This window comes from Saccoglossus kowalevskii, chromosome 1, assembly GCF_978046115.1.
Source record: "Saccoglossus kowalevskii chromosome 1, keSacKowa6.1, whole genome shotgun sequence".
Classification (NCBI taxonomy): domain Eukaryota; kingdom Metazoa; phylum Hemichordata; class Enteropneusta; family Harrimaniidae; genus Saccoglossus; species Saccoglossus kowalevskii.
In genome coordinates, this window is record NC_140641.1 from 22,989,497 (window position 1) to 23,009,793 (window position 20,297).

General features: G+C 34.5%; 3 protein-coding genes across 4 annotated transcripts; 1 reads left to right on the top strand and 2 right to left on the bottom strand.

Moving 5' to 3' along the window:
* Positions 1-188: 188 nt before the first annotated feature.
* Positions 189-4,260, bottom strand: LOC100369171 (uncharacterized). Of its 2 annotated transcripts, none has more exons than XM_006814825.3 (3): positions 4,130-4,260; positions 3,147-3,263; positions 189-2,728 (listed from the first exon to the last, which is right to left on the bottom strand). In XM_006814825.3, exons 2-3 carry the CDS (start codon positions 3,230-3,232, stop codon positions 955-957), a joined length of 1,860 nt encoding a protein of 619 aa, XP_006814888.2. In that variant the 5' UTR covers positions 3,233-3,263; positions 4,130-4,260; the 3' UTR covers positions 189-954. The 2 variants fall into 2 exon arrangements, with proteins under 2 accessions (XP_006814888.2, XP_077864249.2); XM_078008123.2 differs by lacking the exon at positions 4,130-4,260 and adding an exon at positions 3,936-4,037.
* A 2,225-nt stretch (positions 4,261-6,485) lies between these two features.
* LOC100369312 (general transcription factor IIH subunit 1) lies at positions 6,486-15,985 on the bottom strand. Its single transcript, XM_006814826.3, has 11 exons — positions 15,637-15,985; positions 14,605-14,803; positions 13,621-13,717; positions 12,806-12,959; positions 12,259-12,408; positions 11,450-11,529; positions 9,348-9,463; positions 8,705-9,077; positions 8,410-8,500; positions 7,908-8,116; positions 6,486-6,855 (listed from the first exon to the last, which is right to left on the bottom strand). The coding sequence occupies exons 1-11, from the start codon at positions 15,791-15,793 to the stop codon at positions 6,766-6,768; spliced, it is 1,716 nt and encodes a 571-aa protein (XP_006814889.1). The 5' UTR covers positions 15,794-15,985; the 3' UTR covers positions 6,486-6,765.
* Positions 15,986-16,221: 236 nt separating this feature from the next.
* On the top strand, positions 16,222-20,056 carry LOC100367972 (ciliary microtubule-associated protein 3-like). The gene is made up of 5 exons (XM_002733435.4): positions 16,222-16,351; positions 17,440-17,594; positions 17,896-17,994; positions 18,607-18,740; positions 18,943-20,056. The coding sequence occupies exons 1-5, from the start codon at positions 16,333-16,335 to the stop codon at positions 19,154-19,156; spliced, it is 621 nt and encodes a 206-aa protein (XP_002733481.1). The 5' UTR covers positions 16,222-16,332; the 3' UTR covers positions 19,157-20,056.
* Positions 20,057-20,297: the final 241 nt, after the last annotated feature.

Below are 20,297 nucleotides of genomic sequence, written 5' to 3' on the forward strand. Positions count from 1 at the left end.
TATTGCAACTTGAACGCCTACCTCTCGGGGGGGGGGGGGGGGGGGGGCTTCAATCCTATGGGAGTTTACAACAATCACAACCCCAAAGTTCTAATAAACTTCTTCAACCCTACAGGCTTCAGTTACCCCTGTACTCGTAATCGTCTCTTAACCATCTACAAATTAATAAGACACTAGGAACGAGTTCATAAAATAAATTTTTCTTTTAATAGCCTTCAAGAATATTATAGTTGCATAAACAGGTGTCAGTAGAACATGGTTGATCACAAACACTATTAGAGAACAGGCAAGATCCCAATTTGTGCTTTGAATCCAAAATAGATATGGATTCCATACTTTTGTTCACAACTTAAAACATGCAATAGGGGAGTATCATATATTATATTCTAGCGTTAAAAAAGCAAATACTAGTACCTAATGATATTAATATAATTCCAATGCAAACACCCCATAATGTTATGTACATTAGCAGAGATGAGATATTCGCATTTCATATATTAAGATTCCGATTAATTAAGATGTAAATATGAAGCACACTATGAACTATTTTACAAAAAATAGGGGTTAATAGAAGAGTTAGATTGTTAAAAATGCATGTACAACTGTACCAAATATGACAAGTTATAGCAGACACTGCATAGCTTAGTTTCACCTCAATTTGTGAGTGGTAAATGCATGCTACTCCAAGCAAGTCAGAAACTAAAAAGTCGTGCATTTCTCCAATAGCACATACAAGTAAAAAAAAAAAAAAAAAAATCACACAAACGTTAATTCTTAGTAATGTCTCTAAATACAGGTAACACAGCATCCATAAAAATATGGTTATTACAAATGCAATTATATTTAGGGTTTCCATCAATGGAAAGCAAATATAAACATACCCGCTACTGTGCTCAGTAGCTGAGAAGAGTTTTGAGGATTACGAGAAGTTTTAGATTACAAGCAGAATTTTTATCAAGGCTTTAGAAATTCCTTTGCATGCTTTTTCATGTGTTGTTTCATGTGTCCCATCTGTACAAATCCCAGTCCACACTGATCACAAATAAAAGGTTTCTCACCAGTGTGTGTTCTCAAGTGTTGGGTCAGTATGCTTCTCTGTGTAAAACATCGCCCACAAAATTCACATTTATGGGGTTTTTCACCAGTGTGGGTTCTTAGATGCATTCTCAAGTATACCTTCTTTTTAAAGGCCTTCCCACAGATTTCACATTGGAATTGCCGTTCTGCTGAATGGATAGCCTTGTGACCATCGAGCTGGCTTTTTTGTGTGAAAGTCCTTCCACAATGCTCACACTGAAATGGTTTTTCACCAGTGTGAGTCCTTTTATGTACTCTGAGTCCAGTCTTGTCTACAAATGTTTTACCACACTCTTCACATTGATGTGGTTTTTCTCGTACTTCATTATGTATTCGAGTGTGCAACTTTAGATTATTACTTGTACTGAAGCATTGCCCACAAATTTGACACTGGTAGGGCTTCTCACCAGTGTGAGTACGAAAATGGATGGTTAAATGGAACTTCTGCGTGAAGGCTTTCTCACACATTACACATTTGAATTTTTTATTTACATCAGTGTTATGTGATAATAAATGACTTCTCAAATTTGACTTTGATCCAAAACATTTTTTACATGACTCACACTCAAATGGTTTTTCTCCAGTATGTATTCTTTTATGATCTGCTAAAGTATTCCTGTGAGTAAACGCCTTGCCACATTCTTCACATTTGAATGGCTTTTCTTTAGTGTGTATTCGCATATGAACTTTTAAAGTAGGTTTCTGAGCAAAGACTCTACCACACTCGTTACATTCAAATGATGTTTCCTTTTTCTTTGTTTTCTTTTCTCCTGTTGCTTTTGAGGTGTCCTTTTTATTACTTTTCTTATTACACTTATTGCTTGAAGATGTTTTTTCAACACTTTTCTCACAAATATCAGTATCCTCAATGTTCTCAATCTTTATGTCTTGTACTTTCATATCTATATCATGCTTTTGTCTTTTTTTCTTCTTCTTCTTCTTTTTCTCCTCCTCCTCCACCACCTCCTCCTCCTCCTCTTCTTCTTCTTCTTCAGCCAGCATCTCTTCATATGTGACTGTATCACAGTCTTTTTGCTGCTCAGTCTCCATACCTGCATCACTGCCTTGCTTCTTCAGATCATCAACAACCTGTATTTCTGCATTCTCCTCAAAGATTGGAATCTCATTTATAGTCTGTGATGTACTCATTTCATCATATTCATATTCATGCTCCATCTTTGTGGATTGTACATTATCACAGTCTTTATTCTCCGTCCCATCTATGCATTGTATCTTCTCTTTATTTACATGTTTTTCTTCATCCTCCAACTCCTGTGTCATATTCTTATTTACAGCAGAGCCTTGATTCTCTGCTATGCTCAGTACCTTTTCATTTATATCTACCGGTAGATCACTGTCACTGTCCTGCATTACCTCGTGCTCTGAAACATGAACTTCACCACAATCATGTGTTTCTAGAACTCCCATGGCTTGGATCCTCTTTTCCTTATCCACATCAGAGTCTTGATTCCCTGCCACATACATGCTCTGTACTTTCACCTCATTTACATGGAAATCAAAATCCAATGGGGTCTTATGCTCATTTGCCTTCGCAGTTTCATCATAATTCTGTGTTTCTTCAACTCCCTCACCCTGTATCTTCTTCTCCCCATCACTAACTTGTTTCTCCATCATTTCTTGCATTAGTTGACTAAAATGATAGCAGATAAAAAATATTTAACGAAAAATCCTCAATGATATGAATGTATTCAATGAGGCTGGTCTGAGAAATGGCTTTGGATGACAACAACATATAATAATTATATAATACTGTAAAACATGTTGAAAAAGCGGCATGCAATTTTAGCGAATTGTGGTAAAATGACGTAATAGCGAAATGTTGATATAGCGAATCTCTCTTGTCATTGTTGATTTCTTTGTTTGGCGGCCATTTTGAATTGATAATAAAGTCATTAGCGACATTTTGAATTAGCGAATCAGTTCTCTTGCTAAATTCGTGAAAAAGACATGCTCGCGAAAAAGACATGTTTTACAGTAACCAATTCAGATTTTATATAAGTGTTGCATGGCGACATAGTTTGATCTAATGCTCTTGTTAGGATACTTACCTTTTTTTTTTCGCTCTCTGTTCTTGCATGTATTTACGACCACGCATACGCCTTAATGCAGCACTTTTTTTCTTGAGTCGCGGCATTTTAGTATCTTGAACTGGATATTAATGTATACTAGATAATCAGAAAAGAGAAAAGAAAATGAATTCGGAATGAGATGGCATACATTCAACTACTGTTTAATAAACAATATTGATATACAATTCATTCGATCAACTGATGTGAAAAAATATTGAATTTTATTTGTAAAACATATTTGCTATCTGTGGGAATGATGTGTTAATGGCAGTGTATCACAAAGACTTTAAAATTTACAATCGGAATCCCAATAGTGTTCATTCTCCCATGATGCATACAGTATTTTAAAAAAGTTGAATGTATTGAAGACACATTCAAAATTAATTCACAATTACTTGAGATAATAATATGAACAGATTTGAGTGTAAAACTAATATGTGCAATGTAACAGACCATCTATGTACCAAGTTTAATTGAAATGTGGTTAGAACCAAAAAATTAGGAATTATTATGCAAATTAGGAAATTGAAATGTGATGATTAGTACTTGGGATATCAGTGTGAAAGTTGATTAATTATGCATATTAGGTGATCAGTATGCATAAATATTTACTGAAAATTAATTGGGTCTTTACATAGTTGTAAAAGCTGCTACACAAGCGTGACTGTGATTCTGGGAAATGAAAGCCTTAATTGCGATTCTACTAACTACCATGAAGACAAAACGTTAACAAACAAACGCAGCCGCGTGATTCAGAGCTGAAATTACCCATTTCCATATATCACGATCAATTAAGATCAATTACGGGTCATCAGTACACTACAGCGGACAACAACGAAATCCGGTTTTAACCCGTTCATATTTATAAGTAAGAATTGTGAATAAACCATGCAATCACTCCGGTTTTAAAACTGACTATTTAGTACTCATTTTTAACAGTTAAACATCAGTATTAGCCTTACCGTTATGCATTCGCCGAAAAAAATAACCACACCAACATTAGAGTCGACGCTAAGACAAAAAAGGTCAAATTACAGTTCGCACTCCCATCGTGCTTTGCGACACGCCCTCTTCGTTCGAGATTGAACAACACAAAGGTTGTCACAATCACAGTTTCGCTTGTGTTACTAGTAGAGTGACTGTGGTGTTACGATGCTTTCGGCGGAGAGTGTGATCTTTTCTTGGATTTCTAATCAAGATGACGATATTCAGTTGCTTTTATTTCAACGTGGGAATATCATTGCATACAATTAAAATTAAAAAAAACTATCTTCAGTCTGAGACACTGAATATATCCCGGAAATACTTCTCTCATTAGTGGTCGACCATGGGGCTAGACACAAAGGGAAAAACAACTGCATGCGAGGTGTTGCAAGATTAAAATATTGTCATATTCAATAAAAAACAAATGTGTACACAAGGCACCAGAATAAAAAACATAGTTAAACTATGGTGACCTTTCCCCTTGTTATATAATATTTCATTTATCATAGTTTGTTTTAATATAAATATGCATCATTATAATTAATTTTGAATACATTCAAGTTTTGGAATTGAAACAGCAGTGGAGAAGCAGTCCACAAAACCTGCATGATTGATATACTTATCTTACAAAAACATTAGTGCCTAATTTTCACAGATAAAATAGTAAATATACTTCAGTGAGAACTGCATCTGCATTATAAAATATTGTCACACTGTCAATATCAAATTTACACCATTTACCATCTGGAGCTTTGATACAAGCATTGTAATGAGATGGTGTAGATTGATGAACAGTGACTGCATACAGTTCAAATATTGTGTTATCACGAAGACTACCACTCACAGATTTTTATATATTTAAAGTACATGATGTTTTAATTTTCGAAAACAATTCGAGAACTGCTTGAATTAAATAACAATTAAAGCATGGTGGCAATATTTGAACTGTTTCTTTCTTTACAATATAAATAATATTACAGCCTACACACGCATAATTATGTATTATTTTGTCACAGAAATAATCATACAGACATTGTAAAAGTCTGAAACTGAAACTGAATCATGATTAACAGGGGCGGATACAGGATTTTTTTTATGGGGGGGGGGTCCAAACTTTAACATCACCAGACTATTATACAAAAACAAATTGAATAAATCTTTCAATGGGGGGGGGGGGGGTCCGAACCTGCTGTTTGTACAGATGGTTTTGGTTTAATAGGTGCATTTTAATTAGATAATTTATACATTTTCAGCTTGCCTTGTTTTCTATTTTGTGTAGGTGACAAACTTAAATGTTTATATAAACAAAACAATATTGAATGAAAGAAACTCAAAATTATTGCTAGCACATGACAAATGTGAGCACCTGTTAGAATAGATATACTGTAAAACATTTCTCTTTAGCTAGCATGTCATTTTAGGTACATGTAATCTGTAATTTAAGTATATTCTCACAATGAGATAGTCAACACTTTAGCTAAATTAAGATTCTGTGAATTCATGCCAAGAGTCAAATCCACTAAAAATGCATGCAGCAATTTCAACATGTTCTACTACAGTATACCTCACCTTTGGGTGGAATATTGTTCAATACCTAGTCCCATATAATGTATACAAAGTGTATAGTACACATATAAAGCACACTTCACAACAACCACAACACAATCACAACACAATCACAACACAATCAGCAAGACGAACATCAAAGATCAAGTAAAATGTATGAAATTTATTTCTTTGTTATTCATACTGATTACAAAATGTGTACTTACATGGCAGTAGAAAAAAAAAAAAAAAATTCTGAAATTCAGACTAGAAATGTTACACATCAATCACATACACCTTGACATGTGACTAGTTCCTCAACTGCTATTGGTCAGAAGCAATCGGGGCAATACATCATTGGGAGAATATTGAGACAATGATTATAGCACAAGAGTAACGGTGGCAATGCAAAGCTACCTACAAGCTTGAGCCTGATTGGTTACCCAACACTAGCAGTCAGACCAATCAGAGAGCAGCTTGTTTGTTGACAGGTTTCTCCACCTTGTGCTTTGACTCGACTGAAGTACTTAGAGGAGTCAGGATGGTGCAGTAACTGGAATCTGATCACATAATTGTTATCAATGTGCCACTGCATCTATTAGGTATCACGGAAACAATGAGAATATTTGTGATATCTAAGAGCAATCAAAATGTGGCTTCATCTTTAGATGCTGCATGGAGGTATTGTACAATTTATGACGTCTTGTTCAGTAATAAATGGTAAATAAACAGCATGAGATAATATCAATAATAACACGACATGGCTATATATTAATATGCACTGATAACTTTCATGTTTGAACATGGCATCTTCATTCGACCATTTATTCATTAATACACAAGTATCAATAGATTTACCAGAGTTACAAAATAGCCCTGACTTGAAATTGAGCTTATAAAGATTGAGTCTACACATCCACGATTTGCCATATATGGTAAATTCACTTTGTGCGTTTCCATGGTAGTCACTGATTTCTTGCAACAATCAAAGTTACAAGTATCTTGAGCATGCTGAGTGATTACTTTCACTGTATGTGTGAACTTTTCTAGTCAAGATCTTCATCTTGGGTTATCTTACAATAGATCCCATTCTTCTGGCTTGCCAGGATGTGAACTTTCCATAAGCAGTTTCCAAAAGTTCTTCCATGTGGTTTATTAGCTGTAAAAATTACAAAATATAACATCAAGTAGATGTGACATTTGTGTGGGTCCAGTTTACCAGTATTCTTGCAGGAAACAGTGAACTTATATAGTGTTAAAATAATGTTAATGAAATGAAGATCAGAATCTAAAAGTCGACAAAACTACACACAAATTAAGTGTTGTAATACCTGTTGTAATGAAGTTGTATTGTCAGCAAAATTGAATTTGAAATTTGTTTGCATGTGAAGTAGGTAATAAACCTAGTATGATAAATGTAACAGTTTTGGTGTTCGCAACATATTCGTATCAGGAGTTTCTTGCTAATATTTGAATATCACTGAGAAGGTCTGTTGCTTTGGTTGTAAATGCGTTTTCAGCTTTTCAGCATGCCATCAAGTCACTGAATGGCATGGAGGATTCTCTGTTGGATGATCGAAGATGAAATACAAAATCAATATTCAACATGACACATTTTCCATTAAGATTAGTCTGATATGCACACCTATCTGTTGATTAGTAAGGTTCGTCCCCTTTATATTCACAGAATGACTATTTTAATTATGTTACCCCTGACTTTGAGGGAATTTTGAACATTACATTCTTCCCAGTTAGCTGCATTTAGTACACACTCAAATAGAATTCTAACAGCAATGCATGGCTGAATTTATTGTGCTCAAGACAATAATAACTCAGTTGATAAATGGTGCAATACGTCAGTAAAACTCACAAACACAGTAACTTTCAAATTTGTTTTTTGGTAAAATTACTCACAATTGAAAGAGCTTTTGCCAAAAAATACAATTTTAAAATGCGACATTTTTTTTTTTCTCTTTACACAATTTTATTTCCCTTGATTACAAACATGCGACATTAGTGCTAATTGTTTTTTCATAATTCCTTATGGCATATTTACATCATGTGGTTATACTCAATGATGTTAAGCACTAAATATTCATTTCAGAAAACCTAATTTAAACTGTTAAATTAGAATGGCATGATCTATTAAGTAAATTATTGCACAAATATAAGATCTTAACAGCCCCCAGAGACAACATTATTCATACTTACATTCACATTAAAATGTTGCATGGCTAATTTCTCCCTGAAAGGTTGCAACTTGGATGTTTGGAACCGTTCAAGATTTATTTTCATTCTCGTCACCTTCTCTTCCAAGAATTTTGAAGAGACCGGGAAACAGCTCCAGAAATGCCTCAGAAGCTCACAGAGTGCACTGTACATGTTTTTCATCTCGACTTGAATGTCTTGACTATAAAGCTCTGAATAATATGAAAATTTAATGAAGCTACCAGCCAGGAAAATCTTCGTAATCTATTTTCTATTTTGAACGTTGTTCAGTTACACAACTATGACAATCTCTACAAATACCCTGAAAGATATAGGTCACAGAAGGGCATTTTCTGTAGAATTTGTTTTGATGATGTTAAGAAATCTCATAAAGAAATATTACTCCACTGAATGTTTTCACACAAAATGTGCCCTCACAGTGATTTGCAAAAAGGTTAGATTTATATTATCTGCGTGTGCTTGGAACAGACAGACACAAACTTACGATGTAATGGTTGTTGACCAAGACCATGCATAAGACTTCCCCCTGGTGATAATTCACTGACAACACTACTGGCAACACTACCATGAATAGTCTACAAAGAAATGAAAGGTCAGATTTCAATACACAGAAAACATTTGTATGTGTACATCAAACTGCAATTCGGCAGGCACAGACCTATTCAAATAATTCTGTTGATTCCAACATAAACTTACTTTGAATTAATCACAGTGGAAGGACTGTGAATTAATAGACGAAAACATGAAGATGAAAAGACGGAATTGCACACAACTCCTACCTGAAAGAGGGTTGGCTTAGCTTGTGCCATGTCTTCCCTGATGACTTGAGTAGCATTTATCATCTCCTCCGTTGTTGCATAGTCCATTTTACTGACCGGCATGGGTCCATGGTGGTATCGTTCAGCTTTATCTAAGTTCAACATCACAGCAGGAGGTCTAGTCTCTGGCACTAAATCCTCATATTCAATAGCTTCTTTTATCCTCATCCTTTTTGAGGGCACAGTTTCATCCTGAGTTGTATTTGAGTTCACTGACGATATATTCCTACCATTGGATTGGTTATTAGCAATGTGAGAATTGTTTTTATTTGGCAAAGAGCTGCCTGTACTTGTACTTGGCTGTGATTCAATGCTGCTACTTTGTATACTAGTACTGTAAAAATCCAAACAGCAACAATGGAAGGGAAAAGAGGGAGACATATAGAGTTTGAATCACAGATGCTAGAATGCAAATTTAAAAAAATAAATATATACAAATCTAACATTTATGAGAAAGCAAGGTTTTCCAAAAGGAAATGATACCATCACACTCTATGCCAATCCACAAGAATATAGTTAATGGAATCCTTCACTATTCATATCTGGTGTGCCTTATTACATAATCAAGTGTAAGTCTCAACGTATATTGGGCAAGCATACTTACCCAGCTTTTTCTGAGACACCAAGTACCCTGGTATTATGATGATTAAACCTTTTTATTAAATTAGTATTGCTAATATTGCCTGATGATTTACTGTCTTTAGCACCAACACCATAACCCTGTTAACAAAAAGTCCACATTAATTGTACACTCACCAGAAATTCCCTATTATTATTCCCTATTAGAGCATGCAATGAAAATTGTGGAGAGGGTGATAGTGAATAGAATCCGGAAATTAGTGGAAGTGGATGAGATGCAGTTTGGTTTTATGCCAGGGAAAGGAACAATTGATGCAGTGTTTATTCTGAGGAGGATACAAGAGGAATATCGTGCAAAAGGGAAGAAACTGTATATGTGTTTTGTGGATTTGGAGAAGGCCTTTGATAGAGTCCCGAGGAAGGTGATGGAGTGGGCAATGCGGAAGAGAGGTATACCAGAGGCAATGGTAAGAGCAGTGATGAGTTTGTATGAAGGAGCAAAGACAAGAGTTAGAGTAGGATCGGAGTTGTCAGAGGAGTTTGAGGTGAAGGTGGGTGTGCATCAAGGCTCTGTACTATCACCATTGATATTTGCAGTTGTCATTGATGTAGTTACAGAGAGCGCAAGAGAAGGGCTGATGAGAGAGATGTTGTATGCTGATGACTTGGTCTTGATGGATGACACAATGGAGGGATTGAGGGAGAAGTTTGTAAAATGGAAAAAAGCATTTGAGAGTAAGGGTTTGAAGGTAAATCTGGGAAAGACAAAAGTGATGGTGAGTGGGACGGAGGAGAAAGCTTTGGTGAGTAAGGTTGACCCATGTGGCATGTGTGGAAAGAGGGTAAAGGTAAATTCAGTGCGGTGTGTGAAATGTGGGAAGTGGATACATGGGAGATGTGCAAAGATAAAGAGGGTGACCCAAAGATTGGCAAGGGATTTTGCGTGTGGAAGATGTAAGAATGGAGTTGGAAGGGTGGTGGAACAGGAAGAAAAGTTGTGTGATGAGGTTGAGACAGTGAAGGAGTTTACATACCTGGGGGACAAGATAAGTGTGGGTGGTGGGTGTGAGGCGGCTGTGACAGCTAGAGCAAGGTTTGCTTGGGTGAAGTTTAGGGAATGTGGAGAGCTACTATATGGGAAGAGATTTCCCTTGGAGATGAAAGGAATAGTTTATAAGAGTTGTGTGAGATCAGCATTGCTGTATGGGAGCAAGACATGGTGTTTGAGTGAAAATGAAATGGGTATTTTAAGGAGGACAGAGAGCGATGGTGAGAGTGATGTGTGGGGTGAAGTTGATGGACAGAAAGAAAACTAAGGACTTGATGCAGATGTTGGGTTTGAAGGAAGCGGTAGATCGGTTGGCGAAGGCAAATGGGGTACGTTGGTATGGGCATGTGCTGAGGAGGGAGGATGGGCATGTATTAAGGGCCCTTGATTTAGAGGTGAGCGGTCCAAGGAAAAGGGGAAGGCCAAAGAAGACGTGGAAGATGCAAGTGGAGGAGGAGAGTGGGAAGATTGGGATGAGGATGAGGATGAGGGATGCTTTAAATCATGCAAAGTGGAGGGAGGGGGTAAGAGCGATTGCCACTAGTTTAAGGTGAATCCGGCCACCCTCGTCTTCGGGGACCAAACCGGATTTAAAACTCTGGACTACTACTACTACCAGAAATTCCCTATTCCTAATGTGTTATGCAATTTTCAGACATAAATTTATCTGATGCAGAAAATTCATTGAGTTTACAAGTTTAATGCATGCATGTTCATGATGACAATATAAAGCCACATTTGCTACCTTATTGCTGATACAAGTCCACCATACAACATATACTAGATAAGAGGGGACATTTTCACTGTGTTTAATTTTAGCAGATGTGATGTCACCAGAATATTCACTAGCTTTTAAATTCACTGCTTTGTGAAGAATATAGGTTCTATTGTTATATTTGAATATTCACTGGATTTAAATAAGTGAAATGAAAACCCAGCTCATAAAATAATTCTGATTTATGCACATTATAAAATATATTGTTATATTTACACAGAATATGGCGCAACAATCATGGTTATTTAATTAACCAAGTCACTTATTGGTGCGAAAAATGGTTTTACAAAAAAGTAAACATTACCTCACCAAATGAGCTATCTGACATACCACTTAAATCTAACAATGGATCATCCAATCTTTCATTCACAACTTTCTTCATTTCTGTAATAATTATGGAAAATCATTTTCATATGCAAACTGGTTTTGATTCACGTTTTACTTAAACATGTCAGCCAGACATACCTGGTATACAACATTGTATGATAAGTGGTTGAATACAAGCAAATCAGGCAATTTGTGGTGGGATTTAAGACACAGATACAAAATATTACATAGATATTAGATGGTATATTAGTAATTTTAAACAATTTAACAAAATTAGTTCATTTAAATAAGTTTATTCATGAATAAATTATATATTCTCAATCTGGAGTAGTTACAGACACCAATCACTTTTACTAGTAATCTGATTACAGGTGACATCACCTTTGACACATTACCTGCTTTATACCCCATTGATTTTGGTATGTCCATGGAAGTAACTATGTAATGCAATAAACTATCCAATCATGACAGAAGCAACTGACAATCTGAAGATATTACTAGTAACTTTTTCACCACCAGTCACATATCCAAAAATAGTCTTGTTTATAGTCTGCACTTTTCTTCAGAAAATTGGGACAAAAATAGCCAAATTTTTTGAGCAAAAACAGAAAATTTACTAAAATTTCGTCTGTTGGCTCTAAAATTAGGTTCATTTACAGATATATTGGAGAATATAAGAAAAAAGTGCAGAAAAATTTGAGCACGAAAGTCTGGTGGTGAAAAAGTTAACATACAGACACATGCAAGACAGACAGGCAGATGTTACAATCAAACAGCATATTATACCTTTCTCATCAATCTTAGCACAATCTGTAAATAAGTCTTTATTTCCAGCATTTATTCGATCCCTGTGAAAATAATGGGACTGGAAAAATCTTGTCCAAAACTCACTCTCTGACATATTATCTGGAACATTTTCGGCATGTTTCTTTTTAACTGTAAATAAGCATCAAAGCTGCGCTGTTATTATTCATATAGAGAGAGCATGCAATTATCAAGTAAAAATGTTATTGTCATTAGAGTATCTCAATAAAAAATATTAAAATCATGTTTGTTACAAATAATTATTTTTCTGTTCTGAGAACATTTCACTGAGCTTCTTCAGACAGCGAGTCACATTAACTTAATCACAATAAAATAAAATAAAGTCCTCAAGTACCGGTAGATATCATCGATTTATTTAATATTTCTGACAGCAGAAATATAACAATTTTTTTTTTATCATGCAATAGCTCAAATGCTACTTTTCAAACGGAAACAAACACAAGTCAAATGAACTACATACAAATGCATGCTTAACACCTAGATCAAAAAATTAAATAAAAATACATACCTGCTGGATATGTACGGAATATAGATTCTATAATATCAGCTGTCAGATTATATCTTAAACCATTACAACCATCGGTTTGTGGTTTAATGTCTGCCAGAAATGCTGCCGACACACCTACATCCTGATGCTGGGTATTCTGGGAACCTGTGGAATTCTAAATAAAAACAGTTATAAGGTTACTACAGACACAGGCCTATATTGGTAAATGACATAGATCTTGTGTGAAACTGTCAAAAAAACTTGTTGAGCACAATGTAAAATGGTGTCTAAATCTTGACCATATCGACATGAATGACACAGTTTATATGGAGTCTGGAATATATTTGTTGTTAGCTTATAATCTGATCTGATCATTAAATTATAAACTTTATGAATGGTTTGTTGATGCGAAATGCATTCTATATCAAATGCATAGAAAATAACAAGCCATCAACAGTTTATTTATTTCAGAATACTGTGAGTGAGAATTCAACTGACTGAGCCATAAGGCCTGTGAAATTGAATAAAGTATATTCGTTTTTGGAAAAACAAAACAACTGTGAACAATCAGTATTTTTTCAATTAGGTAACCACAACTGACAACAAAAATAAAGGAAAAATTATTATATTTTTCATGTTTACGCAGCACAAACATGGCTGAATTGGCTTTTGTATTTAGCTGTAATTGAATTTCCACGCTTAGAGTCTCTGACTGGGAAATACAGTGACCATCAAACATAGGTGCAATATAAGCATAAGCACTTCTAATAGAATAAATACTGTACAGCAGTGATGACATACATGTATACTGAATGCAGCCAATAAGTGATACTTACCACAGTCCTATTAGCCCAGAATTCATCAGCAGAAATAACTCCACTCATAACAAGATCTTTATACAATTGAAATAATTCTGGGTCTTCCTGTAGCATTCTGGAAATTTAAAAATAATAAAATATTTTACATCTAGTACTAGTGGTGATATTTCAGGAAGCAATATAAGATACAACACTAAAGACAAAATAATGTAACTAGGGGGTCAAAATAAGGAGAGCACAATGCTCAAATGCCTAGAATTACCGGTAATCAAAGATAGTGGGGATCTGAATCATTCTGTATCTCTTAGCATAATCAATCCTTCCTTATTGACATACCACAAACTTTTTATGTGTCATGGTTCATTGTTTTAATATCTGGCTGCTATATATGGGCAGGTAGAAATCTGCCTAGCTCCAAAATTTCACACTTTGTTTCTAAGCTTTGTAACATGATCCCAAACAATCAACATGATGAGATATTTGCTACAGTGTCAATATAACAGGTAGTTTTGGCAGTAACATTATTATCATCATTATTGCACTGTGTTACAAAAAATATCAGGATTTTTTTTTACCCATTCAAACCATGAACTTTGTAGATTATCTGTATTTATGGAGTAAATTCAATGATTTGTGGTTCTACTTTTTGGTTCCTCAAATTGATTTTATATTAGACTAATACATGTAGTAATGAAATGAGTAAAATTTGGTAAATTATATCATTTGTTATCCTTTTAAACCCTAAATAAGTAGACATTTGCCATACACATCCCCATATCAAAGAATGACTCTATCCTTCACACACATACAGAGAGTGACACCTTGCATAAAACTACGGTATATAGAAAATAGTAGTAGGTAATCATAGTCCTTTCTAATACCATTTTCTATATATTATATTTGTCTGCTCAGTTTCTCCAATTTCTTTAATTTTATAGCACAAGATTACTACTAGAATTAAAATAAGTTGCAAGCTAGGTTACTGGTATACCGGTACTATACCTATTCTTCTCTTCCAATTCTTTATTAGCTTTAGTCTTGAATTTTGGCAGTAGCTGTTGCAGGAGTTCTTTAACATCATTTCTATCTTTCAAGGCACTTGTACGTTCTGCATTGGCAAAGTGAAAAGTGTTTGCACCGCCATCATGTAGTATTAGTTGTAGCTGAACTTTAGCCTTGCCCTCTGTGCTGATCTTTTGCACTACAGAAAGGAAATGTCAAATGTTGGTGTAAATGAGAATCAAATGTATATTTCAGTATGATAACTCCCAATGAATAATGTAGCAGCATATTGTCCATTCTATCAGGTTATGTCAATAAAGATTTTTCCATTAGCCAAATGTTTTAAATTAAATAAAGATAACCACTATAGAAAGTGTTACCTCATTCACAAACCAGTGAATTGAAAATTAATGAATATCTATGCGACCTTAAATCCACTCCATTTTCTAAACAGTTGTTTTGCTTACATTCATCTATACACAACAGAAGCACTTTTTGCCAGTGGGTATGCCTTACATGTATAAGGCAAGCTATAGTCTGCTGATCAGCTTTCACAAAAAATATATAGTTTAAACTGAAATTCATCACATTTCACTAGATTGCATTGGATTGCTGGTTCACTAACTTAAATGAAATCAATTAAAAACGAAAAGGATTTTACAGTAATTACCAGTTCAATCAGGTCCTGTACCAAAGAACTACTACTGGACATTGTTAACCAACAGATGTTAATGACATCGGTATACAATTTTATTTTATTGTTTTGAGTTAATATTTATTCCATGAACCACCGTCCCTCACTGAACCAAATAAAAAAAAAATCTTTTTCTAAAGCATTAAAGACTAAATTTCAATTTACAAACAAGTTAAGAACACACCAACACTAATGTTATTTATTCTCTGGTGAACAAAGATGTTGTATTATGGTTTCCGAGCTGCTACCTACATACACATAATTATACTTTTCTCACTTCCACCGAATGAAGTAGAAAGATATACCAGATGACATTGCACTACATTTGTTCAACTTACTTTTAATATCCGCATATAAATGGCTAATAGAAAACATTTGGCGACTTCCTTCCATCCAGCCTATTCTTTCAGTCATCAGATACAAGGAGCCGTCTCTCTTCTTGTGACGAACGTGACTGACAACTAACAACACATCTTCACTCAAAGCAGTGGCCATGTCGGAAAGTTGGGTTAGTTACTTAAAAGAAACACAAAGCCAGCAAAAACACGTCTAACCATAGGAAGTGTACGCTCCTCTTGGTGTTTGTTTGGTAAATTAACAAATATAAGTGAACAACTGTGGACAATACCGTGAAAATATCCAGCGCGCAACATCGTGACATTACCTAAACGTCGCCATTATTGTATGTAGTGCGCCCTCCTGAACAAATGTTGGTACTTCTTTCGTTTGTTAACGTAAAACACGATTTATTACGACATTTGTATTATTTCGGCATAAAACATAAATATATAAGCATTTTCTGTCAATTAAAAGAATATGTTTGAACAAATTACTTTATCTATACTAACAATATTTCATTGTTACGGCACAAACTTCTATATTCAACATTTTTTACAACACGCCGCAAAGAGGACAGTATCAATCCATGGTTACGGACGCTAAACAAGTCATTATTATTCGATTTGAAGAACACGGCGACATAGTTGCAAATTCAACGATCGCGGTCAGAGTCCACGTCGCGGTTCAACGCCAAAATGGCTACATCATTAGAGGGTAAGTAAGCCGATGTTATCTAATTATTGGCCATCTTATTCAACCACAGGCTGATTTTACGTGGTGAAGTTTGGATAACGTTTTAGGTAGACCACTGACAATTATTTACTCACGAAGGTCACTACGTGCACATGCAAGGCGCTCGGTAACATCGATCCTACACATTAAAACAACTCATGTTATTTCCAGACAATTTTAAGGCTGTAAGCGTAAACTGACATTCGATTTATAACCATGCAACATTCCCCTCGATAGTGGCCCAGCAACGGACGTTTTTTCGAAATTAATTTGGCCTTGTTTTCGTCACTTAATAATAATAATAATAACTTTATTACACAACTGCACCATCAGTGGGTGCTGTATGGTAAGGATACAGATCAGAAAAAAACAAACACAAATAAACAAAAACAACAAAAGTTTCAAAATTACAAACAAATCAAAGGGTATATATAAAATGCGTAGTACAATTAGGTTTTATAAATTGTATTTTTTAAGTATTTTGCAAGTGCAGTACTACTATTTATGATGCAAGTGAATATTAAATTTCGGTTAGTTGTACTGCACATTTCTAATTTACAATCTTCTAAGAGGATATTTCTTTCTTGAGTGAAGAAGCAACAGTCAAGGATGTAATGTTTTTCATCTTCTACAGTACCTGTGTTGCATTTTTTACACAATCTGTAATTTGCCTCCATTCTTGGAAATTTTCTCCTGCCCAATTCAATTTCCAAATTATGGTCACTAAGTCTAAACTTGGTAACCATTCTTCTCAAATTGAAGTCCTGAATTTCTGTTAAATATCCTTCAAATTCATATTCCATTTTAAACAAATTATACGTTCTTAGTTTGTTTCCTGATTTTCCGTTTTTTGGGACATGACATAATGCGTCTGTAGTGTATTTACATGATCAATGCGTCTTTAGCTCAGAAGAAACAAAGCTTTTTCACTGTGAACAACTTCGGGCTGATGCGAGATCTATAGATCTATGTTATTAGGTATTACAAAAAGTTGTCTTTTTTACCAAAACATGGTGGTTGTAAAATTCGGCTTAATTTTATTTTTTAACAATTGCTGATTTTATTTACAGCGCTTCTTGGTAGAGAGAAAACAAGCAATGTTTCTTTTGGTACAACACTAGACAGGCCGTTATTTCCGGCTAAGGTTCCGCCAACCAGAGTGGGGGTAATCCTGCAAGCCGAGTCATCACCGAACAGGGCACCTGGTACATATGACAATCATGAGGTGAGATGGTTTTCCAAATTACAATACTGCTACAGCACTGTAGACAGTGCAATATTGTAAACCAAAAGAAAGTTCCAAAATTTTATAGCAGTGAAACGAGTCGCGACTTTTGCAAAATTTTCTGTGCAACTAAATTAAACTATTGAGTATTCAGGAAATATTTTTTCTGAGTAAACATTTTTGCTGAATAATTTTTCTCAACTGATCGAAAAAATGTAAGGTTAGTACTCTTTTTGAGCTGTGGCAGGTGTCTTTTGAAATTCCAGATTTTATATTAAAATTATTGATATATTTTTTTCAGGTCAGTGGGTTTGTCTACCATATTAATAACCAAGTAACAAGCAAAAGAGGATACTCACTCGGAGCCAGGACAGGACCGAGATTTAGAAAAGAATTTATGGTAAGTCATACCACAAATGAACATCTGAACAAAAAATAATTGTAAATCAATTTATATAACAAATTTTGGGTATCAGTTGTACAGTGAAAGGCAGAAGGCTGTACCTTAGTTTATAAACATATGCCAGGTATAAAATAATTTGTTGTAAACACAATTCAAGTACTGTAAAATATTTTATTTTAGTTGAAATTAATTTTCGCTGAAAAGACATTTTGAATGTTCTGTGTGAAGTTGAATGTGTAATATAGGAAAATTATTTCATCCCATTATTTGATTCATCCCTTCATTGTATATAGCGAAAATAAATTCTAAGTGAAAATAAAATAAAGTTTTTAACAATGAGTGGCTCCACATTCTCTACGCCCATAAATAATATGCGCACAATCCTGACATGACATAGCAACTGCAACCACTAACTTATTCAAAATGAAGGGTTTGCTGAATGAATGTTGAACTAACTCATTAATATTAATTAGAACTTGCGATAATGTCAATTTGAATTTTGACAATCATTTATAAAAAAATTCATTTATTAAACTTTTATAACATCCTCAGTTTTATGCCTTTCATTGTATCGTATTGTGTTCTAATTCTTCTTTGTTTATTTTCTAGGAAAAAACTCCTTGCCCTTCAGCATACCAAACAGACGTGACTCAACCTATGACCAGTACGACAGCCTATAAGCCTTTTGAAGCAGGTGCATTAAGATTTCCAAAAATACAAAAAGATCCAGATCTCACACCTGGGTAAGTCATATCTGTAATTTGCATCTCTTTTCATTTTTAAGAGAATGTCTTGCACTACTTGTGTTTGGTATCTTTTTCTTATTCCATTGTGAGATGATCAACACTTGATATTTATTTTGCAATATGATTGGTTATTAGACAGACACAATTTGACTTAACCTTATCAGTTAACCGATAACAATCCACTTATCTTTTATTGCAGGCCAGGAACGTATGAACACAATGTGAAAAGAAACCGAAAAGTTGGTTTTCATGGCACATTTGGTGGACCACAGCTTTTGAAAATACCACCAGATGGCGGGTATCTCTTACCCGAGGATTGCAAGGGAACTACATACAAAAGCAGAATGATGTCGTATAAAGACCTCAGAAAATTTAAAATACGAGAATCTTACCTCAGTCTATATTGGGATTAAAGAGACCAGGAGTTTTTGTGGAACAATAAATACTTTCTTTTTTATTTACAAAATTCTAGAAAAAAATCATGTGTGTATCTTTTAATCAAGCTGCCTTCCAGTTTTCCTTTTTGCTGGAGAAAAGTGCCAGATTAAATATGCAAATTACTTGAATTATATTTTTTTTTTTTTCTCAGTTGCCTTGCTATGTATGTTATGGCAGTGTTGTACTTATAAAGTAAGATATCAAGTTTGTAAAATATTCACAAACTTATCTTTTTTCAGTTTGATATTTGGAATAACCTACTTCACTTCAAGAGTAAATTTAGATGTCCTTGTAATTCAGGTTTACTGTCAAATGATCTCACAAAATCAAATAAAAAACATCGAAATTTTATGCACATACTTTGATATTTCTTCCGTCCAGTGTTTTATAATTTTTTTTTTTTTAACTGCCAAAAGAAAATCTTTTGTTGTTTTTAACTTAACCAAGCTGAAAAGATTCAGTGGTAGAGGATTGTAGGACAATTTACGCCAAAATTAGGCCATGTAAAATAGTTTATTGATAAATATATACATTCATATATTAATTTTGAATTATCAGTGAAACGAGACATGTGACTCCAGTGAACCAATTAAATGTCACATTACATTGCGTTTATTATTAGGAACAGCTGGCCACTATATGGTCATTTAGGTAGCATATGTCACAGACACACAGTATATGTGTCTATAGAAGTTTGAACCATGGCAATATTGTGTTGTGAGACATCAGCCAATAACTGTATAATAGAGCTTCCATTCTGTTTTAGTCTAGTAAACTTGTGACATTACATCTACAGTTTGGCTGTCAATTTTAATGTATGTGTTTTAAGAAAAATAATCAAACTGAGATAAAATAAATTCAGAATAATTGAATAACCCAATGTCTACATGTTTTCTTATCAATCATCTCCCAAAAGAAATTCAGGCAATACTGTATTCACTTTCTTAGAAGGTATTTGCTGTTTACATTGAATATTTTGATAGGGTTCAATGCTACTTTAGAGTGAATGTGGTAATACATGCACCTGTTACTTATATACCATGGATGTCAAATTAAAGGGCGGTGGTCGTCGCACCACGTCATGTTCGATACAAGACTCAGCGATATATACAATCC